The sequence below is a fragment of the Lactuca virosa genome, chromosome 3 (assembly GCF_052849685.1).
Source record: "Lactuca virosa cultivar CGN04683 chromosome 3, Lactuca_virosa_CGN04683_v6, whole genome shotgun sequence".
NCBI lineage: Eukaryota > Viridiplantae > Streptophyta > Magnoliopsida > Asterales > Asteraceae > Lactuca > Lactuca virosa.
This window is the reverse complement of record NC_136428.1, coordinates 428468700-428495153: the sequence shown is the minus strand read 5'-3', so window position 1 is coordinate 428495153 and position 26454 is coordinate 428468700. Positions and strand designations below refer to the sequence as shown.

Below are 26454 nucleotides of genomic sequence, written 5' to 3'. Positions count from 1 at the left end.
GTCCCGAGGAATGTTTGTATGCTTGTATGATTGATGTCTTTGTGATTCTTGCATGTGTTTGTTATGTGTTATGTGTTTCGGGCTTAGGTCCGATGTCGGGGCAAGGCCGAGGAATGTCTAGTTAATATGTTATGTTCCGAACTCCGGTCCGATGTCGGGACGGTTCCTGAAGAATGTTAGTATGTTTCCGGATCTAGGTCCGATGTCGGGCGGGGCCCGAGAGATGTTTACATGCTAGGGTTATGTGCTTATGTTATATGTTTGTTTGATATGTATATGTATGTCGAGATCTGCTCGATGTCGGGCGGGGCCCGATGCCGAATAAGGTTCGATGCCGGGCGGGGCCCGATGCCGGGAAAGCCGATGCCGAGCTTGACTCGATGTAGCAGGGGCGGGGCCCGAGATATGTTATGTGCTATGTGTATGGTATGTGGTAGTTGGGGAGACTCACTAAGCTTCGTGCTTACAGTTTTTAGTTTTGGTTTCAGGTACTTCCACCAGCAAGGGGAAGGGCTCGGGATGATCGCATGGCACACACCACAGTTTAGCCTGGGATGTTCAGACTCTGATATTTTTATATGATTTTGATACAGTATTCGATATGATGTTTTTGAGATACATGAATTATGGTTTTTCTATATGAGGAGGGTTGACTTATGGTTTTATTATTGATTTTAAAAAAAAATTGGTCTATATTTTTGGGATGTTTCAAGTTGGTATCAGAGCCTTGGTTTGAGGGATTTGGACATACTTTCGGATGTGTCTGAACTCAAACTAAGGACATGGTATGAAAATTTTCAAAAGAAAATCATTTTTACAAAAGAATTTTGAAAAGAGAAAAACTTTAAAAAGAGAAAAAAAAGGTGTGGTGCATGCAATCAGCGGAGCTCAAGTAAGTACTCCGAAATTACCCATACAAGTTATGTTATGATATGTTTATGAGAATTGCATGCTATATTAGGACTAAGGATCTAGGAAGGATGCCTTATGTGCCTATTATATGTGTATCAGCTTCATGAGAATTGCATTCTAGTTTAATGCTAAGGATCTAGGAAGGATGCCTTATGTGTCTGTTATATGTATCTCAGCTTTATGAACCGCATGCTAGTACAGATTAGTCAGTGATGGCCTGAATGTGATATGCTTGATTATGTGTACTCGATGCTCGAATGCTGCTTGCTTTGTGCTTTTAGGAGTTCTAGTTATCTCTTACTAACTAGTAAATGAATATGTTAAGTTACATATTGCGAGGATTAAATAATTTCAGAAGGTTAGGTCTAGCTCTATTGCGCAACTCTTGTTTGAGTCCAACCGTTGTAGGGTAGGATCTCTCATTCGAAGAATTATCTAGTCTTAGTGATATGTAATAGTATTCATGAGCTAGTTAGGGGGAGGTAGCAGGGACTTCTTATGCAGCTGATAGCGGAGAGTGGGTTGGTGATTACCCTAGGGCAAGCCTAGGATGAAGTTAGCATGAGATCAGTAGTAGTGGTAGACGGGACTTGGTGGAGTCAAGGCAGTTCTTGAGGAAAGTACGGATAGATGTGGAAGGTGGTATGGACCCTACTACTGAAAGCATAGGATCCGTAATCGAATCAAGGAAGGCTGAGGTGAATCCAGGAAACTTGTAGTAAGTTAGATCCCTTGAGATATGATGAGTATACTGATGTTTGTTATGGTGTATTTCCAGTATGGTGACGCTACGCACTAGGCCGATTGGCACTTCAGGCAGTGGTGAGGGATCAGGCTCGGGCTCTGGAGCCGGGTTGATGGATGAGCAGACAAGGGAGTTTATTTCGTCTGAGATCACACACAGCATTCTAGATCAGACTCCTGTGATCTTTGGATCGGTCAAGGAGGGTATTTTGGTGCTTCTGGATGAGAAGCTGAGCGCGTTCCGTACTGAGGTGGCGGCCATGATGGGGTCGCGCACACTGACTTTCTAGGAGTTCAGGGCGTGTGGAGCTCCCGACTACTATGGGGCACGGGACCCCATTGCTAGCAGCAGGTGGTTGGCTGATGTCGCCAACGCGTTCCACACCAGCAGATGTCCCGAAGGGGACAAGGTTAGACTTGCGTCCTGTCTTCTGAAGGACGGGGCATGTGACTGGTGGGAAGAGGTTGGGAGAGCCATTAGGGATGATACAGTGCTATATACTATGACCTGGAGTGATTTCTCGGCCAGGTTCAGGGCCGAGTTTGCACCTGTGATTGAGGTTGATATGTGCATATTTAGTCATGTATTTTGTATAGAATATTAATACTTTTTGACTATTTTATTGAAAATATGGAACAAAAGGTGCTTAATTACGTTTAAATTGTATTTTCATCTTAGAAGAAGTGCTCGGAAGCAAAAGGAAGCGGAAATAACAATCGGGAGCTCGGGAAGTAAATTAAGAAGAAAAAGTCAAAAATCTTAAAGGACTCGGTGAGTCAATTCCCCGACTCGATGAGTCGGATCGAACATTCACGAAGTAATAGAAGTCCTTGTCGTACACGGAGTTTTAATGAAGGACTCGGCGAGTCGATCTCTGGACTCGGCGAGTCAACCCTGTTTCTAGAAGTCTATAAATATGACATTCCTGCCCGAAACAAAGGACTTCTCTGGAACCCTTGGAGGCCAAGCTGCGATTAAAAACACGGTGGAAGCTTTGGAAAGTGAAGAATTGACCCTACATTCGATTTTGATGAGGATTAAGGCAAATTCTAGTTATTCTTATTTAAACTTTTGATTGAATCATGTTTAAACCAATGGATTGCGTTTTTGAGTTTGTTTTTGCTGTAATTATGAACTAAAACCCTTATCTTCTATTTAGGGTAGATGATTTTCTGAATATGGATTGATTTTATGGTTAGGATTAATTTAATTTGGTGATATTGTTTTGTTAAGCTTGTTAAAGAACCTTATATGTTAATTACAACTATTTTCAGTTAATTAACCAGCATATTAAGTTGCATGAACATCTCTTAATTGCTAACTTCGTATGATTTATGTGAGAACATTGTTATATGCCTAGGAATAGCGAATGTGAAACTAGGGTTAACTAGAAAATAGATAAATTAATGTGTGAGCTTGTGTGACGAACCATCAACAAGAGGTTAATTAAACGACCAATTTAATTAACCACTACAAGTCTTACTTAACCCGAATTAATAAACTAGGAAATTCATTAATTTAGACAACTGGCCACTGCTTGAATTAATCTGTTTTCTAAGGACTAGTAACAGCAAACGTGAACCTAATCACCTTAATCGGTAGCCAAGGAAAATTAATCCATTGCATTCACCATAAAATCAACCATAGGATCAAATGATTCGAACCAAAACAAAAGCCTCTTTTACTATTGAATTTGGTTAATTTTTGCTTGCTTAGCTGTTAGTTGCTTAGTTTAAGTGTTAGTTAAGTTTCTAGTCTTGTAAAACTAGAGAAAACCCTTTCCTATATTATTTGTTTTTAGATAATTCTAGTAGTTAGTTTAATTGTCGTTCCCTGTGTTCGATACCCTGCTTGCTAGATCTATACCACCAATTGACAGGTACACTGCCTTTTGTGTGTCTAATTTACATTAAAAAGTAGGAATAAAACTAGTTAGTTTCACACGCATCAAGTTTTTGGGGCCGTTGCCGGGGAACGGTTCTAAAATTTAATTTGATTACTAGTGTTATCGATCCTTTGTGTGAGATTTTTCTTACACAAAGTTACTGCTTTTAGTAAATTTAATATTAGGATTGATTTTTAGTTTTTAGCCTTTAGTAGATTTGTTTAACTTTTTTTTCTGTTTTGGCAGTGAATAGGAAGACGTAGGAGGAGGTACACCTTTGATTTCATCACTTGAAGACCCGGAAGCTACTCTAAGGAAAAACAAAAGCAAAACCGTTGGAGAATCCGCAACATCGAAGAATTCACCATTGAAGAATCTCAAATCTGTTTTTAGCAAGAAAAAGGGCAAGAAAGTAGGAGAATCCAGCAACACGAAGGAAGATACCGAGTACGAAACCGAAAAGGAAGAAAGCGAATTTGAAGAAGGAAGCGACATATAAGGCGAACTAGCTAACACCATGGCTAACATCGATGAAGTTCCCATGGGTGAATGGAAGAAAAGGATGCATGACGACACCGGCCCAGGACTCGTGCAACCCGCGATTCCCGCAACTGCCACCTTTGAACTTAAGGGCCACATACTTGCTCAACTTAAGGAAACCCCATTCTTTGGGAAGGATCATGAAGACGCATACAATCATCTTGACGAGGTCAATGACATACCCGACTACTTCAATGTTCCTAATGTGAACAGCGACACCGTATTGCTTTATATGCTACCAGTCACATTCAAAGGAGCTGCGAAAGATTGGATGAAATCACCTCCCCCAGGATCCATCACTACTTGGGCTAAGATGCGTGAGGAATTTATTGATCAATTTTGCCCTCCATCAAAGATAGCAAAGTTGAAGAAAGCCATAGCAAACTTTGAGCAACAAGCTGGCAAATCACTTTATGAGACGTGGGAGAGATACAAAGGCTTACTAAGGAACTGCCCACATCATGATCTAAATAGTCAACAAGAAGTCTCCATTTTCTATGACGGAGTAAACGTGACAACAAAGCAGCTCCTTGACTCACAAGGACCACTCACGAAAAAGCCACCCCCGGTGATAAAGCAACTAATTGAAGAATTCTCTAAGCACTCTAGATAATATCACAACCCAAGGAATGACACAACTCGAGGTGTGGTGAACTCAATTACTGATGATATGGCAGCAATGATGGAAAAATTGGAGAGCGTGGACCGAAGAATGACTAAAATGGACCAATCCATCCATGCCATTAGAGTGGGATGTGAAAATTGTAGAGGGCCTCACCTTACTAAAGACTGTGATCTTGATGATAACGGGAACAAGAAAGCTCAAGTGTGTTATTGAAGCGGTGATAGATATGATGATGATTGGCGAAAACCTAAGAAAGAATGGCTACCATATGATGAATACAAAAAGGCAAAGGAGGAATATAAGCAGAAAGCAAGGGGGTTTTATCAAAAAGAGGAGCCGGTGCAAGAAAAGAAATCTGATTTGGAGGACATGCTCACAAGATTTGTAGCTGCATCCGAGAAGAGACATAATGACACCGACGCTGCAATAAAAGAGCAACAAAATATGTTAAGGGATCACCAAGGAATGATTAAAGAACACCACACAATGATGATGGATCAACAAACTCTGCTAAGGAATCAGCAAGCATCTATTCTGAACATTGAAAAACAACTAGGCCAACTTGCACTACAAATAAACGAGACACAACCAGGTGGACTTCCTAGTAATACCGAAAATAATCCGAGAGGCGCATATATAAATATCGTGACAACTAGGAGTGGGAAGATTATTACTCGTATGACCCCTATTCAGCAAGAAGATCTAAAACTGGTACAAAAGAAGGAAGCAGAAAAGCAAAAATCGATGAAACCCGACTCGACTCGCCGAGTCGAAGACACCGACTCGACGAGTCCCCCACTTGAACAGAAAAGAGAGCCTCCTGTTAAAATCTATCAGCCTCCGTTACCGTTTCCAGGCCGAGCTAGACAAGATAAGCATGATATAGATTATCAAAAGTTCCTGGAACACATCAAAGCCCTTCAAATTAATATGCCCATCATCGAAGCAGTTGCACAAATGCCCAAGTATGCCAAATTTTTAAAGGAGCTTCTTACGAATAGAAAGAAGATGGAAGAAGTGAAGGAGGTAGTTCTCAATGAAAATTGCTCAGCCACCATGCTGAACAAACTTCCTAAGAAGAAAGGTGACTTGGGTAGTTTGACATTGCCCTGTCTGTTCGAAAATTTAGCAACTATACATGCATTGGCTGACTCAGGGGCAAGTGTAAATCTCATGCCATATTCATTTTTTAAGAAACTAGACCTTCCGGATCCAAGGCCAATTCGAATGGAAATTCACTTAGCTAATAAAACGGTGACGTTTCCAAGGGGGATATGTGAGGACCTATTGGTAAAAGTTGATAAATTTGTGTTCCTAGCAGACTTCATAGTTCTAGACATGGAAGCGGATCCTCAAGTCCTGATCATACTTGGAAGACCTTTCCTTAATACCGCGAGTGCTATAGTAGACATGCGAGATTCTAAACTTACCCTTCGGGTGGGGGACGAATCAGTTACATTTGGAGTTGATCAAGCCATGAAGCACGCAAGGTTTAGTGATGACACGACATTTTCGGTGGATATGTTGGAAGAATTAATGGAAGAATGGAAGGAAGACAAGTCAAACAATTTTTCCACTGCCTTCAAAGACGATTTTGATGTTGAAAGGGACATAAGGGAAATAGAGAGACTACTTGAAGAAGCTGAATACAATGAAATACTCAGAAGTGCAGAAAACTCAACTCGCCGAGTCAGATACACTGACTCGACGAGTCCGATCGAGAAATCACGATCACACGGGGATTTTGGCATTGACTCGACGAGTCACCTACCTGAACTCGACGTGTTCAGTGTACAAAATACGAAATCAGACCTTAAAACTTTACCATATCATTTGGAGTATGCATTTCTTGAGGATGGTGATCAAAAACCTGTTATTATAGCTTCTAACCTCTCCAAATCTGAAAAAGAAGAGTTAATTCATGTCTTAAAGAAAAGAAAGCATGCCATTGCATGGAATATAACCGACATAAAAGGAATAAGCCCTTCTTATTACTCTTACAAGATCAACCTGGAAGAAGGGGCAAAGCCAGTAGTGTAACATCAAAGGCGGTTAAACCCGAACATGCAAGAAGTGGTCAAAAAGGAGGTAGTCAAACTATTGGATGCGGGGATCATTTATTCTATTTCCGATAGTCCATGGGTTAGTCCCGTTCAAGTGGTGCCCAAGAAAGGAGGAATGACGGTAGTGACAAACGAGAAGAACGAGCTCATTCCAACTCGAACGGTAACCGGTTGGCGAGTGTGCATCGATTATCGAAAGCTAAACGATGCCACTCGTAAAGACCATTTTCCCTTACCTTTTATTGATCAAATGCTTGAAAGATTATCTGGCCATAGTTATTACTGTTTCTTAGACGGATTTTCGGGTTACTTCCAAATACCCATAGACCCAATTGACCAAGAAAAGACTACTTTCACTTGCCCGAGTGGGACTTTTGCTTATCGCTGCATGCCTTTTGGGTTATGCAATGCGCCCGCGACCTTTCAAAGATGCATGACGGCAATAATCCACGACATGGTGGAAAATTTTATGGAAGTATTTATGGACGACTTTTCTGTTTTTGGATCTTCATTTCATGATTGTCTTGCTAACCTTGACTTGATGCTTGCTAGGTGCGAAAAGACCGATTTAGTTTTGAATTGGGAGAAATGTCACTTTATGGTAAAAGAGGGCATAGTATTAGGTCACAAGGTATCCAAGGCGGGGATTGAGGTGGATCGGGAAAAAATTGATACAATTGCTAAATTGCCTCCACCAACTAATGTGAAGGGCATTAGGAGTTTTTTTTAGGTCATGCGGGTTTTTACCGCCGTTTTATAAAAGGATTTTTCTAAAATAACTAGACCTCTAACTCAATTACTTTTAAAAGATGCACCTTTTAATTTTTCTAAAGAGTGTCTAGCGGCTTTTGAAATTTTGAAAGATAAGTTAACTAATGCCCCGATCATTATTGCCCCGAATTGGAAATTGCCTTTTGAAATAATGTGTGACGCAAGCGACTTTGCATTAGGAGCTGTACTTGGCCAAAGGGTTGATAAGCACTTTCGACCCATTTATTATGCAAGCAAGACTTTAAATCCAGCCCAAGAAAACTACACGACTACCGAAAAAGAATTACTAGCCGTGGTGTATGCTTTTGAAAAATTCCACCCTTATCTTATTTTATCTAAAACCACTGTTTTCACTGACCACTTTGCTATTAAGTACTTGTTTGCCAAGCAGGATGCAAAGACAAGACTGATCCGATGGGTGCTTCTATTACAAGAATTTGACATAGAGATCAAGGATAAAAGGGGGATGGAGAATGTAGTTGCTGACCATCTATCTAGGCCAGAAAATCCAGAAAGGGACGAGATAGATAATATGGGTATTGAAGATGACTTCCCGGAAGAATACTTGATGGTGATTGTGGATGAGGAACCATGGTATGCAGACATTGCAAATTACTTGGCTGGTAATTACCTTCCAAAAGGCCTTACCCATCAACAAAAGAAGAAGCACTTTTCCGAAATAAAATATTATTTTTGGGATGAGCCTTATCTTTTTAGGAGTTGTGCGGATGGAATCATCAGAAGATGTATTTTTGGCAAGGAAAGTCGGGACATATTAGTGTTGGGTTTTGAGCATTCTTACACTCCTATGGTGTACATGCAACCCTATAAACCTTGGATCTATGTTTTCTCTATTATACATGCAAATATTAAATATTCCAAGGTTTCATCCTAACTAGCATATTATGAAGCACCTATACTACAAAGTTCTAGTTAGATGACATATCTTTTGATGTAGCTTGATGTCTTCAAGCTTTAAGAGCTTAGCCCCAATAGTGTGGAAGCCTCAAGTGGAATCACAAATCACCAAAACACCTTGGAAAACCTTTAGAGAATATGGATACTTGGCTTACACTATGAAATCGGTTATTGCCCTCTTTAGTGTATCCACACTAGCCACTAGCATAATTTCATGAACCATAAGACCCTTTATATAGTGTGGAGGATTAGGGTTAAACCCTAATACCCATGACCTTTCATTTCCTAGGATCCATGGGTTAAAGCTCCATGGACTATCCATGAAGACTTAGCCCAACCTAAATGAACTTGGCCCACTACACATATATATATATCTAAGAGTCCATATATAATTAGTTCCTTTTGATCACTTAATTAATTATAAATTAATTCTTGATCAATACTAATTAAATAATATGATTATATATTAATATATTAGAACTTATAATATATTAATATAAATCATAAATATACTATTCTCAAAAGACTATCCATATAAATTGTGTCGGTGAAGTGCAACCCAAATGGACCATGCCGAGTCGGGTCAAGTACATACCAAATATAGTTATGGACTTAGACATTAATCCAACAGTCTCCCACTTGGATAAGTCTAAAACTATTATTGAGTATGACTTCAAAAACCAACTGGCAATCGTAGCTCTTAAAGCCGTTGTTGAACTCTGATCTTGTCAATGAACTCTGACCTTTGTCAATTACTTGTCCATTAGATAAGGGATCATATATTCCTCCATTCTAGATATCATATGGACTGAGACATGGATTATAATCATTCTCTATGTCCATTTGTAGTTTCCCGATTTTCGATTTATGATGACTGACTGATTGAACAAATCAAATCAGTCCTGGCTTGGCCAAGCACTCACATGTGTCATCGCTAAATCATCGAGGGGCCCACAGATATCGCTTTTATCTCGAAGGTAAAAGGAATGGATAAACTTCGACTCATATGGCTTGTTCTACTACTTGTTGAATCATACACAAAGGCACGTTTTATAACATCGAGTTACCAATGCGTTTTTGTGCAATCAATGTATAACCAACTCATAGTAACAACTCATATCTCTAGGTTTGAAGAATATAAGATATTATCGTCTCATGATCACTCGTGATAAAATCCATGAAGTGATTCAAATGAGCGCGGGTTGAATCCAATACTCAGAACTTATGAGCACTCATGAGTGTTGTAGCACCACTTTGTCCACCAACTTGGACCTCTACAAACCAACCCATGACAGTCTTGATTCATATCTACTTCCAACATACGACCGACTGTGGATGGTTTGAATAACTTAATCATTCAGGAAGAGTGACTTAGTTATTCTGGAAGTCAAAACATGCAAAGTGAAACACAAGAATAAATGAATCAAATATGGTATCAAACCCTATGAATATAAATAAACACTTTTATTTATCACCATACTGATTACTCATTATTCATTGTTTCGGTTTTATCAACTTTATACTTGAATTAAAAACACTAGTTGTCCCATGCTCCAAGCATGTACACTATGTTTTTCTTAAACAATAGCTTTGCCATACACCAAGTATGCACTCTATGTTTATCTATGATCCTTACTTTGTGAAATAAACCAATTGAACATAATTTCAATGAGTCTAATTTCACACTCCCAAATCCTTATCGAAAAATGTGAGAATTTCAAATTCCTATCATTTATCGAAATCTGTTTAGATTTTAAACTTATATGCACTGACCCTCCTGTAATGAATATGTACAAAGTCACAAAGACTTGTCAACAGTCATTATAAGGTATTCCAATGGAGATCAACTCGATGGAAACTAAGTCTCATATTCAAAGTACATTGCTTTGGACATGCTTCTTGCATTAAGTTTTCTAATCTTACACAGATAACTTCCACCTATGGAGACAACTCCATATTCTCATTTTGACTATCACTTCTGAATAAGAGATGCCTCTTTTCAGAATATGTCAATATGGTCCTTCCAAAATTAGCACTATACTTCCAACTGTCCCTGAGAAACCAATCTTTGGTAAACCTCAGATTGTCCTCGAGAATTGCTTAATCATTTTAGTCATATCCAATTCTAGACCTTTTCCCTTCTTAATGCCTCTCGGCATTTGGAAAAATTTAGAAATGACAAATATTATAGCACATGCAATCGATCCTGTACCCAAAGCAAATGGTACACGATTCATGATGTCTCACATAAAGACATGATTCTAGACCAGTCTTTTGCTACAATATTTTTATTTGCCATGTTTTCAAAATTTGACTATGAAGAGGGATGCCGTAATCATAATCGAATTTTAAGAACGCAATATATAGAATTTCCTTAAGTTGAACCAATCCAACATGAATGTCATATATATATATTCTTGACTAAGGATGATTAAGGTCTCAATCTAAGCCTTTAGAACTGAAATGAAGTATATCCTCTCCCTTAATTATAGCAAAACAACTTTTTCAATCCCTGCAGCCTCACGAATTGAAACTTTTGTTTTCTATAATTCACATTGCTAACTTGCAACACTAACAATAATTATCATGCTCCAACTAACATGATGATTATTAGCATAACACTTATGCTCCCACTAGCTTTGACATGTACTCAGAAATCAGCTGGACTTCTAGAAATCAATACTTTATTGACTTTCTTACCAAAGTTCAGATTTCTGATACGAGATGCTTTGATAAAACTTTATCAAAATCATACACCTTTCCTTAGATAGCATGCATGTGTGTCTAAACAATTTCAGAACTATGAAAAGGGATGTCGTAATCATAGTCTCAATTGTTTAGACCTTTTGCCATCTGCTTCAAATCTACTTGGTGGAAGTGTTTCCTCACCATCATTTTCATGAATCGGAGAGAAACCTTATGACCCTTAGATTTTATGGTGTATGTGTTCTTATCCATGTGAATCGTCAAAACCATAGTCACAAGACAAAGATAATGACAAATCGAAACTCATATGGACTGAACTTATGCAATCTTAACTTCTTGCCACCTGGCAGTACAGGGCCTGCCATTGCTTCCAAGTTGTTATGCAACCAATTGAGAACTTTCAGAACTCCTATGCAAAGCCAACTTTAACTGGAATGGGCACAGAATATGTCAACACGATAGGTTATAAACCTCAAGTCGTGTGCAAGTGAAGAACCTCAGGTTTTATTCTTGATTAGTTCTTGAAATTCTTTTTAGGATCTTTAAGACTCCCACTATCCTCTTGACATATAAGACTATCTTGCCAAATATTCAAGAGATAGTGCGGATTCTTTATCAAGACAAACACTTCACACAATTGGCCTTAGTTGGTCTTTGTTTTATCCAAAACATCACAACTTACCAATTTCAAATGTACAAGAGTAGGACACTTTTACTCTTACATTTGACAAGTGTTTTAAACCTTTCTTTAAGATATGTCACTCAAGTTACAATCTTGGAGTATGACTCTAAGAATTGTTTTGGAACGAAGTATGACTCATCTTCCTGATCTAACCATTTCAACAATTCATGACTCCTCTTCTTAGTCATAATAATGCACTAAGATGACCTTTAGAGGACTAATTGTGATATGATTTCTAAATCATTAAGATGATCACAAACATGATACTAAAGTACTCTCCCATCTTTTCAGATTTGAGAAACTTTTATCTTTCTGCCTAATTTGATTCTTCCCATTCGTTCTGCCATACATTGAGACTTTTCCAATGTTTCAGAATTATACTTAAACTTGTAAGTATAACCATACTTACTAAACTTTAGTAAATCAAATAGTCTTAATGAGCTTTGTGGTGGACATGACCAGTGCATAAGAATATGTACTCGATCCCTTTAGTCCTTCACTTGACTCACACATCCATGTGAACAAGTAATTAGTCTTGATTTTCTAATGCTTGAAAGTTCTCATTCATCATACTATTCAACTTGCATGATTCCAAGTTTTGGTCCAATTGAAACTTGGGTGATGAGGAACTTTCCTGATTTGGTAAATTTAGACACTACCACAAATGAAAGAATCAAATCCATTTTCCAATATTGCTGTCAGTGGAATCATATAAGCAACAATTTTCCACAAATACCATTGTAAGGATACTTCAAATAAATAAAATTAAACAATTTTCTTTTATTTTAAAACTTTGCGGAAAAACTTATCCTTACAATCCACATGGAAAACTGTTGTTATCTATTCCTTAGCAATATATCATACTTCTTAAGCAACTGCTCAAAATTCTGATGCGATCGAAATCCACCTTCGCGATCAGAATCAGCATATACTTCCTTTAAGATTTCTCTCAATTCTTTGATTCTTAAAACATCAACATGTGACCCAGTCACATCATGTAATGAGGATCTCGGAATAGAACTTAACAGAGTTAGATAATGGGCTCTACCTGATGTAGAGTCAAACTTATTGACTTTAACATCCTTAGGTAAATTTGGCAGCTTTGCAATCAATGCCCTTTCCTTTGGCAAAATAAACATATGGACCCTTTGGTAATGGGACTATCTCAGACTTAGCCTTTCTCTTTACCATTTGGTCAACCGGGTTGACTATGGTCAATCCCTTTCCATTGGGAAGAGAATGCTTTTTCTGGATTTCCAGTGTCACCATTGTCACTGTCCATAAAGTTTTTGGGAAGTTGATCTTCTAATCAAATTTGCTTTACTATCGTTCCAAATCATTGCTGATTCAGCAGCACCAAGCAAATAGATATGATCATTAAGGTTCATGTCATAGTCTGTTTCATAGTAGTCCCAAAGGAACTCACTATGTGACTTAGAAAGTGATTGAACATCCAACTTTCTCAAGACTTTGACACCCAACTCTCCCGGCTTGTCAATATGTGACTTCATCTCTAAGATGTGATCACACATAGACCTTGCTTGCCATTAGGGCTTGAGTGACCTTGAACTTGTGGGTTAGGGAGAATAATTGGAGGAGGTGGAGGAAGAGAAGTATGAATTCCATGAGCCAAACTCGGGAAGTCATATTCATTAGGAAAGCTTGGTTTGGGAAGATCATTGTTGTCTAAACCAGACATCAACAATGGGAGAAATTCACGTAAAGTTGATTTAAGTCCTTAATATAACACCCAATATGATATATTAAGGCTAGGACCCAACAAACTATTTTATAACTTGGAAGAGGGATGCCGTAATCCAAGCTATAAAATATTTGAAGGTAGGTGAATGACGATTCACCAATTTCCACCAAGATAAACGAAATGTATTATTAGGTTTTAATTGGTTTTGAAACTCCTAGATTCTTTTGAGATTCATTGAACTTTTCAATGGCATGTTTCAATCTCGAGTGTGCCCTTCAGGTTTTGTGACTGGGATGCCGAGGATCACAAAACAAGGTGTGAAGTAACCATGCAAATATACTTGGTACCCTTAATATTTACCCCTCAATCGATATGCCGGTTAACCACACACGCTCCAACGATACTATGATAAACATTAAGTTACCCTTTGCCTACCTTGTTAAGTCCAGGTTAGTGTGCCGGTTAACCACACACGCTCCACTAACAGCTTAAACAAAGTGCAAAGTGTAATTTCATGGATTAGCACCTTATTCACATTTTCCTAAGTAACTAAGATTGGGAATTTATAAAAGGTTTAGTTACTTAGTATTTATCATTAATACTTTTAATGAAGGGAGAATTATAGTCCTTGTCCTACCTGTTCGGCTAACGACCCTCCACCAGTCAAGGAAGCGGTGGGTGAGAGTGGACACCCATTAAACTGCCATTTTATAGGCAGTAACCTTATACCCCCCTTATAGACCGGCTTCGTGAATGAGGCCTACTAATGGTAAGACGACTTGCTCTTATACATATAATATATTAAACTTTTAATATTATAATAGTATAAGGGTGTATTTTAGACATTTAAAATACTTGGTGGTTTAATCTATTAATTAAACTATACTCTTAAGTTAATTAAATTTAAACCATGTCATTATGGAATTATTAATTCTCTTTTAATTAAACACTTTAATTATCTATTAATAAAGTCCATAAAAGTTAATTGAATTATTCAATAAAAACATCATAATTCCAATTATTAAATTCAAAATTAAAACCATTTAATTAATTGTTTAAGTTATGAACCCAAGAGTTTTAGAATTCAATTCTTTTTTTTTATCATAAAAAAAACTTTTTCCAAATTCCAAAACTTGAGGGCAAGTTTTGTAACTCTTGAAAACTTTTGGATTCCATAACTTATGGAGTTAAATACTTGTTTTATGATGAAACTTTTCATGTTCCATAACTTAAGAACAAGTTATGGAATTCTTTAAAACATTAAGACTAAGTTTTGTAACTCCATAAAAAACTTTGAATCAATTTTTTTAAAAACATTTTCATATCCATAACTTATGGAGGTTTCAAAAAACTCTTTAGATCAAACTTTTAAAACTAATAAAATAATCATATCATTTTATCTTTTACTAAATTTGACCTAATTCAACTCATATAGCAAATGATTCAAATTTTACAAATAATTCGTTTTTCACAAAACAAATAATTATCTTAAAATTTGACAAATGTCATGTTTTTTTTTCCTTTTTTTTCCAACTTGAAAATAAAACATTTGCATCAATATAACAGAAAACAACCCATGGCTCTGATACCACTGTTGGGTTTTGAGCATTCTTACACTCCTATGGTGTACATGCAACCCTATAAACCTTGGATCTATGTTTTCTCTATTATACATGCAAATATTAAATATTCCAAGGTTTCATCCTAACTAGCATATTATGAAGCACCTATACTACAAAGTTCTAGTTAGATGACATACCTTTTGATGTAGCTTGATGTCTTCAAGCTTTAAGAGCTTAGCCCCAATAGTGTGGAAGCCTCAAGTGGAATCACAAATCACCAAAACACCTTGGAAAACCTTTAGAGAATATGGATACTTGGCTCACACTATGAAATCGGTTATTGCCCTCTTTAGTGTATCCACACTATCCACTAGCATAATTTCATGAACCATAAGACCCTTTATATAGTGTGGAGGATTAGGGTTAAACCCTAATACCCATGACCTTTAATTTCCTAGGATCCATGGGCTAAAGCTCCATGGACTATCCATGAAGACTTAGCCCAACCTAAATGAACTTGGCCCACTACATATATATATATATCTAAGAGTCCATATTTAATTAGTTCCTTTTGATCACTTAATTAATTATAAATTAATTCTTGATCAATACTAATTAAATAATATGATTATATATTAATATATTAGAACTTATAATATATTAATATAAATCATAAATATACTATTCTCAAAAGACTATCCATATAAATTGTGTCGGTGAAGTGCAACCCAAATGGACCATGCCGGGTCGGGTCAAGTACATACCAAATATAGTTATGGACTTAGACATTAATCCAACAATTAGAGCATTGCCACAATGGACCTACAGGAGGACATCATGGGGTACAATACACTGCTAAAAAAGTGTTTGATACTGGTTTTTATTGGCCTACTATTTTCAAGGATGTTGCTACATACGTGAAGGAATGTGATACTTGCCAAAGAACGGATAATATATCGGCAAGGAATGAAATGCCCCAAATAAATATTCAAGTTTGTGAAATCTTTGATGTGTGGGGTATAGATTTCATGGGACCATTTCCTTCATCCAAAGGCAACAAATACATACTCGTGGCGGTGGATTATGTGTCAAAGTGGGCGGAAGCGCAAGCACTACAAACTAATGATGCAAGAGTTGTGGTTAAATTTTTAAGAAAATTATTCTCAAGATTCGGAGTGCCTAAAGCATTAATTAGTGATAGGGGAACCCACTTTGCTAATGATCAACTAGCAAAAGTGTTGCAAAAATACGGGGTACGCCATAGATTTTCAACACCTTACCATCCACAATCAAATGGGCAGACAGAAATTACAAATAGGGCACTAAAAAGAATATTGGAGAAATCGGTGGGGCACAATAGAAAAGATTGGGCGGACAAATTGGATGATGCACTTTGGGCATTTAGAACCGCATTCAAAAAAACCCGTTGGAACCACACCTTATAGGCTAGTGTATGGAAAAAAATTGCCATTTACCCGTGGAGCTTGAACACAAAGCCTATTGGGCCTTGAAAACAAGCAATTTTGAGCCACATGAGTTGCGTGCAAATCGACTTTTGCAAATGAATGCCTTGGAAGAATTGAGGAATGAGTCTTATACTAACTTATTAATTTATAAGGATAAGACCAAAAGATGGCATGATGCAAGGTTGAAGGGTAATAAAGAGTTTGAGGAAGGACAAAAAGTGCTATTATACAATTCAAGGCTTAAGCTCTTTCTGGGAAAATTACACACTCGTTGGACCGGGCCGTTTTCAGTAAAGCATGTCTATCCTTATGGAGTGGTTGAGTTATGGAGTAAAGATGGGTCAAGCTTTAAAGTCAATGGGCATCAGGTTAAGAAATACGAAGAAGGAATGCCACAAGATGAAAGACTTGAAGAAGGGCTGGACTTGGAGGCAACCGTTGACACGTAAATTGGGAAGGAGTCCAACTAAAGACTCCTAAAAAAAGAAGCGCTTAACGGGAGGCAACCCGTCAATAGAGTTTGATTTCTTTTACCTTTCTTTTTAGTTTTATTTTGCGTTTTTTTTTCTTCTTCGGATTTGTCTATCTAAATCTTCTTAATTGTCTAAAATGATTGCTTGAGGACAAGCAAGGTCTGACTGTGGGGTGTGGTGAATAACATGTAAAATGATGAATTTTTTAAAATAAATGACTCGACGAGTCCACACCTGACTCGGCGAGTCCTTACGAACCAGAAAGTTGTAATCGCGACCTGACTCGGCGAGTCCGTTTACTGACTCGACGAGTCGATTTAATTTACTGAAAAAAAATATAATTTTACAATTCTGTAAAATTAGGGTTTTTACCCTAATTGAAAAACACTTTCATTTTACACAGCCGACACACCCACTCGACGTGCCAAATTCTCTCCAAGCAACCATCTTGATTCTCTTGATTTCTTCTACTTTCTTCCAACAAGTTAACATCTTTTACTTTCGATCTTATTAAAGCTCTAATTTTTGGCAGGATAATGGCCTTAGTATGTTGAAAACCCGATTTTTACTTGATTTAGATTCTAGGGTTACGAATTTTTGTTTAAGTAGAGTGTTCTAGATGAAATTTATTGTGAAATAATACTTGATATGCATCCCTAGACAAACCCCTGAAATTTTTTTTTGAGTTTTGTTGGATGATTGGGTCGAAATCAGTCACGCGACTTGAAGGGTTCATATGACTCGCCGAGTCTGTTCATGGACTCGACGAGTTAGTCCCTGAATACAGTCTGGATTTTTTTAACGTTTCTGTGCTTTCTGGTTTTTGTTTGTTTTCATGTGTTGCAGAATATGAGTTCCGGGTGGGGGCAAAGTTCTCAAGGTAGCCAAGGGCATTTCCCTTGGTTAAACTTCCCAAGAATTCAATCTAAATCAACAATGTCCCGATGGAAAAAGAAATTGGTGGAGATTAGAAAGAAAAAAATCTATGTACCTAACGCAATCAATTAGGAGTGGCTAGGACAAGTTCGGTATGAGGAAGAATTGGCCCCGTTTTTGGTCGAACCATTTATGCATAATGGAGTATCCATCACTTGGGATGGATGAAACCGGTTATTCCGTATCCAAGAACCGGTGTTTCAGGAGTTGTGTTGGGAGTTCTTCTCAACCATCAATTTTCGTGGAGGAAATGATTACTATAATCCGGGAGTCATTACCTTTTGCCTTGGTGGCGAGTTCTGTCAATGTAGCATGGTGGAGCTTGCTTGGAGATTGGGTATATATGACCAACAATTGGTCAACACTGGAGGGTTTGGTACTTTCTTGGAACATGCTCACAAAACATTTCCGGAGGGCGTTGTTGGTTCCACATGGTGGAACACTATTGCAAACAAAGTCTATATCCCCAAGTCCGCTCAAGAAGGGAGCATTAGATCACCTACCCATCGATTGATTCACCGCCTCATTGCTTGTACGATCAATATGCGAAAGGATGACGACAAGGTTCCTAATCTTGATGTCTTTTATTTGTGGAGTATTATTACTCCAAACACTTTTTGCAACCTCCCGTACTGTTTAGCATCTTATTTAGCCGAGGGAGCGGTCAAGGAGAGAAAAACTTCAAAAATCAATGGCGGAATGTTTGTGACCCGCCTGGCCAAATCATATGGGTTGATGGAAAGAGGAGCATGGAATATGTTGACAATGGTCCCGACTCCTCCTTTTAGCATTATGCTTTTTAGGAGGGCAAGAATAATTGAAGATTTTGGTGGAGGGACCTTTGCTATTCCTCACGATGATGCGGTTATAGGACCCGGGGAGTCGGGAAGGAGAGTTAGGCAAAGACAAGGACAAGCCCATGATGACCCACCGGTAATTATGGTTGATGATGAAGTACCAATGGATTGGTATAAAGTGGAGATGCGAAAATTCCAAGATGATTTGGCAAGGGGGTGAATTTTGGCAACTAGTCATATGTCCAATTGTTTGAGCACTTTCACATTCAACACATAGATGGGGGAAATTATCCGCATGTACGCAAGTGGGAGGAAAGACTCAATGCCCGTAGTAGTGGAGCGGGAGGAAGTGGAAGAGGAGATAATGATGATGGGGAAGATGAAAACTAGTTTATCCTTTTTATTTTTATTTTGGTTGTGTTGGAACTATTTTTTTTATTTTGTTTGGTGTTTTTGTTTAGTTAATTTTGGACAACTAGTTGTTAGGATTATCATTAGGATGGTTTTACTTTTATTACTTGTGTGTTGTTCTTTTCAAATTTTGAATGAGGGTGTGCATGAAAAGGGTCTAGAGGATTATCGAATGGTGGGAAGAATCGAGTCTAGGCGAGAGAGAAGGAAGTTTTGAGTCCGAGTATCGAGTCCGATTATAAAGAGGATTAAAGAGTGCGTAAATACTGAATAAAAGAAGAGCATGAGTGCCATTTTAATGCTACTTTAGCACACAAAAAGAAAAACGGATTTGAAGCAGAATACATTTTTTCCACACAGCGACGGACTCGCCGAGTGCACGTAATAACTCGACGAGTCGCAGTGTAATTTCATGATCTCTGTCATTTTCGCGCTACAACTTGGCGAGTCACCATAATAACTCGACGAGTTGCTCCTTATTTCACCTCTCAAGCTCATGATTTGATGATATTTCACACGACAATTGACTGCATTTTTGAAGATTAATTTCTGAAGTTTTCCGAGAGTTTTTCCTGCATTTTTAGAGCTGTCAACCACACGAGATTTGACGCTCGAGGCATGGATCAGTTGTTCCCATGTCTAAAGCCAATTGAAGATGGGGCTTTGAATGAAGACGATCAACCTCGCCACTACTATCCCAGGGGAGTTTGTTCCAATTCACTCTTTACTTTATTTTTCTTTATCATGCATAGTATGCAATGGGGACATTGCATAAATTAAGTGTGGGGTAGGGGGTTGGTTACATTAGTTGAAATTTTTAAAATTTTGCATAAAAATTGCTAGGACTTAATTTAGAAAATCATGGTAAAAGCAATTAGGATTCCATGCTAGTATTGTGTTTGATGATTCTTTGAGGACCCAAATGTTTAGTTGAGCCAATATACGTTATAATGCATTTGTGGCCCCCTTTATTCTAGTGAAATCATGGGAAAAAAACACAATCTCGCTTAGTTTGAGGGATGCAATATGTTTAGCATCGTGTACCAGAAATGTATCCAGGAAAATTTTTATCTTTAATCAATAAAGGTTGAAGTTGAGCGCCCCTGCTTAAGCATGTAGGTATTGAGTGAAAAAAAAAGTGAGTTACATGTGAAAAAAAAATAGAGAGAATTACAAGAAAAGTTGTAAGAATTTTGGAGCTTTCAAAGTGAAGATCAAAAGATCGAAATTCAAAAAAATCAAAATTTTTGAAGATACCAAGAATCATAAAGGTGGTGAATTCAAAGAAATCAAGATAAATTATCAAAGAAGTGAAGAATTCCAAATAAGCTCTATAGTGGTATCGAAAAGTTGTAATTTTCTAGATTATGTATGCTTGGGTTGCTTGACCAAAAATACCTTGAGGTTAGGAAGTTTTCTGCGGATAGATTCGGAGGGATGCATAAAATGAGCATTGTTCAAAAGAAGTGGGTGAGTGTTTATGAGGATTGTGAGTATTTAGAATTGAGGGGGGTCCTTAGGAAAATTTTAGACACAAATGCATGCGTTGCGGTCTTGGCATAATGGTTGGGTTTGATTGGGATTGTCTTATGTGATGCTAATATGTTAAAATTCAATTTTGCTTGCAGGAAAGCAAACGTCAAGTGTGGGGTGTTTTGATATGTGCATATTTAGTCATGTATTTTGTATAGAATATTAATACTTTTTGACTATTTTATTGGAAATATGGAACAAAAGGTGCTTAATTATGTTTAAATTGTATTTTCAACTTAGAAGAAGTGCGCGGAAGCAAAAGGAAGCGGAAATAACAATCGGGAGCTCGGGAAGTAAATTAAGAAGAAAAAGTCAAAAATCTTGAAGGACTCGGCGAGTCAATACCCCGACTCGACGAGTCGGATCGAACATTCACGAAGCAATAGAAGTCCTTGCCGTACACGGAGTTTTAATGAAGGACTCGGCGAGTCAACCCTATTTCCAGAAGTCTATAAATATGACATTCCTGCCCAAAACAAAGGACTTCTCTGGAACCCTTGGAGGCCAAGTTGCGATTAAGAACACGGTGGAAGCTCTGGAAAGTGAAGATTTGACCCTACATTCGATTTTGAGGAGGATTAAGGCAAATTCTCGTTACTCTTATTTAAACTTTTGATTGAATCATGTTTAAACCAATGGATTGCGTTTTTGAGTTTGTTTTTGCTGTAATTATGAACTAAAACCCTTGTCTTCTGTTTAGGGTAGATGATGTTGTGAATATGGATTGATTTTATGGTTAGGATTAATTTAATTTGGTGATATTGTTTTGTTAAGCTTGTTAAAGAACCTTATATGTTAATTACAACTATTTTCAGTTAATTAACCAGCATATTAAGTTGCATGAACATCTCTTAATTGCTAACTTCATATGATTTATGTGAGAACATTGTTATATGCCTAGGAATAGCGAATGTGAAACTAGGGTTAACTAGAAAATAGATAAATTAATGTGTGAGCTTGTGTGACGAACCATCAACAAGAGGTTAATTAAACGACCAATTTAATTAACCACTACAAGTCTTACTTAACCCGAATTAATAAACTAGGAAATTCATTAATTTAGACAACTGGCCACTGCTTGAATTAATCTGTTTTCTAAGGACTAGTAACAGCGAACGTGAACCTAATCACCTTAATCGGTAGCCAAGGAAAATTAATCCATTGCATTCACCATAAAATCAACCATAGGATCAAATAATTCGAACCAAAACAGAAGCCTCTTTTACTATTGAATTTGGTTAATTTTTGCTTGCTTAGCTGTTAGTTGCTTAGTTTAAGTGTTAGTTAAGTTTCTAGTCTTGTAAAACTAGAGAAAACCCTTTCCTATATTATTTGTTTTTAGATAATTCTAGTAGTTAGTTTAATTGTCGTTCCCTGTGTTCGATACCCTGCTTGCTAGATCTATACCACCAATTGACAGGTACACTGCCTTTTGTGTGTCTAATTTACATTAAAAAGTAGGAATAAAACTAGTTAGTTTCACACGCATCAAGTTTTTGGGGCCGTTGCCGGGGAACGGTTCTAAAATTTAATTTGATTACTAGTGTTATCGATCCTTTGTGTAAGATTTTTCTTACACAAAGTTACTGCTTTTAGTAAATTTAATATTAGGATTGATTTTTAGTTTTTAGCCTTTAGTAGATTTATTTAACTTTTTTTTCTGTTTTGGCAGTGAACTCGCCGAGTCCCTACGAATAGACTCGACGAGTCCATCGCTGAACGCATAGTTTCGTTTTTGGTTTATTTTTGTTCTTTTTACGCGTGTTTTCTGTTTTGATTGCAGTACGTTGATGTGTTAAATTCACTATAGTCTTAAATTTATAGGGTTGAAATTACCGATGCTAGAATTTACTACACGACTTAGGCAAGTGTACCTAATTGAGTTGTAATATAGCAATGGTAAGAACGGATGTCGAACACTTGGGGAAACGAGTATGATTTACGTTTAGACTATTTGTCGCTAATTAACTTAAAAGATAAGTAACTTGGGGGAATTTTTAGTAACAAGACAAATAATGAGAATTTTAACGATTAAAGTGTAAAAATAAATATAGAACAAGAATTGGTTTTTAAGAATCAAGAATGATAATGATGCTTTCACTTAGATTTAATTCCACCTTTTAGTAATGAATGATTTATATTAAGTGCAATGGATATTATTAGTTATTTACCGATTTCTAAAATTGGTTAAAAATCATGATCTAATTTTTTACCGTTTTGATAATAAAAATAATTAAAAACAATTGTCATGCAATTAACAATTTTATTAACAATAATTAATTCGTATCATGCAAACATTTGATCAAACTATTAATTTTAGTGGTAGTAAAACTAATAGGAATCGTAAGCTGGTCATACGATACAAAATATACATGTTAAATTTTTAGTATTTTATTTTGCCTAATCCTAGGATTTTGTCCATCACTAGTCATAAATATCAATGGTCATGAAAAATTTATGATTCAAGATAATATATTTAAATTGATCCTTTAAAAATATTAACTTAGTTATAGGAAAATTAATTACAAAAATTCAACGTATAAAAATAAATGATCAAATATGCATGATAAAATAAATAACAATTAATATCCGAATAATATAAATCAAATCATATTTTCAAGGTTTCATTATCCAAGTGAAAGCAAAGGGAATTTAGCCCATAATTAAAGTTACAACATACATAGAAAACATATTGAGAATGTTAAACATTTCGATAAAACAAACCCGATGTAGTCCCTAATGCCACTGCAATCTTCAATTCCTTAGATCTTTGACTCTTGAATCCCCAATTGTAGAAATGTGGTTCAAAGGTTGGAAGAAATTTGTGTATCAAAGTGCATAATTCCAATGTCTTCTCCTTTTCTTTCCCCCCTCCCTTTCTTTTGGTGAAAAATTGTGGTATTTATAGTAAAAATTGGAAGAATTAAATACCAAAAAGAAATAAATTGAGATTGGATCTAATGAAAAAGAATTCAAAAGAAATAAAAAGATGGGAATAAAAGGTTGGAAAGTTTAAAGGTGGTGAATTATTGAGTATTGGTTGGAAAGGAATGGGTTTAAAATAGGAAAAAGTGGGGAAAAATGGTTAAAAACGGAATGAAATCGGAATTGGCAAATCTGGAGGCCAAAACGACGTCGTTTTGTACTGTGAATAGTCCGAATCGGATTTTGGGTCGTCAACCGGGTTAAGGCGCGGATCTTCTGTGAGGGAAAACGGTTCGAAATCGCGGGTCGGATCTGGATCGAAGCCGGGTATGGATCGGATCGGATGACGTCATCGATGACGTCACCAGCGAATAAAAGCGCGGATTTTAATTCCCGGGTCGGATCGGAGTCGGGTCGGCAAATCGGTTCTGCTTGTGAGACGAAATGGTTGCGGGGCGAACTCCGGATCGGGCTTGGATCTTCTGCATCTGGGTCGCGATTTTGTTGAACGGATCAGGCTTTCTTTTTTTGGGCTCCGGGTTTGGGCTCCGAATTGCTTCTTTTATTTTTTTTTCTTTTTGTAAATTAAATTAAATTAATTTAATTAATATAAATTATTTAGAAATTAAATAATTAATTCCCAATAATTTATTTTAACTAAACCTCATTAATTAATTTAATTTCTTTTTATATATATTTTTTTATTTTGTTTTCTCGTCTCTCCAACGCGGCTATCTTTGAATTCTTTGACTTTTTGATCTCGTTTTTCTTCGTGTAATTTCTTTCACTTCTTTTTGCGGATTTTTGCACGTTTTCTTCTCTTTTTCCTCATAAATGATTTTTAGCTGTAAAATGGAATTTCAAACTTTATAAGTACCTTTTATCTTTAAATCATACCAAAATATAGCTAAAAATACATAAATATTGCTCGAAATATATGTATAATTATTGCGATATCATACGTTTATCACCAGAGGAGGAGGTACACCTTTGATTCCACCACTTGAAGACCCGGAAGCTACTCTAAGGAAAAAAAAGCAAAACCGTTGGAGAATCCGCAACATCGAAGAATTCACCGTTGAAGAATCTCAAATCTATTTTTAGCAAGAAAAAGGGCAAGAAAGTAGGAGAATCCAGCAACACGAAGGAAGATACCGAGTACGAAACCGAAAAGGAAGAAAGCGAATTTGAAGAAGGAAGCGACATAGAAGGCGAACTAGCTAACACCATAGCTAACATCGATGAAGTTCCCATGGGTGAATGGAAGAAAAGGATGCGTGACGACACAGGCCCAGGACTTGTGCAACCCGCGATTCCCGCAATTGCCACCTTTGAACTTAAGGGCCACATACTTGCTCAACTTAAGGAAATCCCATTCTTTGGGAAGGATCGTGAAGATGCATACAAGCATCTTGACGAGGTCAATGACATAGCCGACTACTTCAATGTTCCTAATGTGAACCGTGACACCATATTGCTTCGTATGCTACCAGTCACATTCAGAGGGGCCACAAGAAGGCCCAGTGTCCGAGTCTGGCAGCGACAGGATAGGTGGCGGCAGCCGCTCCTTCCACATTGAGGATTATAGATGTCCGTCAGGGCCGGGCGGAGACGCCCACAGCGAGGAGCAGGGCTTTTCAGCTTACGGCTGAGGAGGCACGTGCGGCACCCGATGTTGTGACTGGTATGTATTCTCTCATTATCTGTTTATTTATATTGATTGTCACTCATGTTTATGTGTTTTATTATAGGATCGTTCCTAGTGAACGGTATATCTGCTTTGGTACTGTTTGATTCGGGGGCTACCCGATCTTTTGTGTCGCTCGCTTTTAGCAAGCGATTCATTGGAGCTCCGGGGGAGCTAGAGTGTCCTTTGGACGTTGAGATAGCAGATGATTGGACGGTACGGGTCGCGAGGGTTTACTGCGGTTATACGCTACAGTTGTTTGATGAGCAGTTTTCAGTGGACCTGAGAGGGAATAAGGTTATAGTTGGTATGGACTGGTTGAGCCCCAATGGGACAGTGATTGAATGTGAGTAGCAGCTAGTGAGGGTTTGGACTCCTAGTGGGGGAGGGTTAGTGATTCATGGCGAGAGGTCGCAACATGGGTTGACTTTATGTTCAGCAGCGAGAGCTAGGCGCTACATTCAGCAGGGGTGCGCAGGTTATATCGCCTATGTTATGGATACCCGGGATAAGGGTAAGGCGACAGTGGATGATGTACTGGCGGTGCGAGAGTACCCAGACGTATTCTCGTAAGATCTGCCTGGGGTACCTCCGGAGAGGCAGGTCGAGTTCAGGATTGTCCTAATTCCTGGTGCGGCTCCGATAGCCAAGGCACCATATCGGTTGGCTCCTCCCGAGATGCAGGAGTTGTCTACGCAGCTGCAGGAGCTGCTAGACAAGGGATTCATCAGACCGAGCAGTTCACCATGGGGAGCCCCGATCCTGTTTGTGAAGAAGAAGGGCGGGTCACATCGCATGTGTATTGATTACCGGGAGCTGAACAAGGTAACGGTGAAGAACCGTTACCCACTCCCGAGGATAGATGATTTGTTTGATCAGCTGCAGGGATCATCTTGGTTCTCCAAGATTGATCTACGGTCAGGTTATCACCAGATACGAGTCAGGGACGAGGATATCCAGAAGACGGACTTTAGGACTCGCTATGGTCATTATGAGTTTGTTGTGATGCCGTTTAGGCTCACCAATGCTCCAGCCGCGTTCATGGATCTCATGAACCGAGTGTGCAGACCGATGCTGGATCGTTCTGTGATAGTTTTCATCGATGATATATTGGT

The 26454-nt window shown here is 37.8% G+C and overlaps 1 protein-coding gene and 1 non-coding gene across 2 annotated transcripts; one reads left to right on the top strand and one right to left on the bottom strand.

Moving 5' to 3' along the window:
• Positions 1 to 4443: 4443 nt before the first annotated feature.
• Positions 4444 to 4550, bottom strand: LOC145168093 (small nucleolar RNA R71). Its single transcript, XR_013741682.1, has one exon. It is a non-coding gene; the product is annotated as a small nucleolar RNA R71 (small nucleolar RNA).
• Positions 4551 to 16564: 12014 nt separating this feature from the next.
• On the top strand, positions 16565 to 17026 carry LOC145165071 (uncharacterized). Its single transcript, XM_079083704.1, has one exon. The coding sequence runs from the start codon at positions 16565 to 16567 to the stop codon at positions 17024 to 17026; it is 462 nt and encodes a 153-aa protein (XP_078939830.1).
• The last annotated feature ends 9428 nt before the right edge of the window (positions 17027 to 26454 follow it).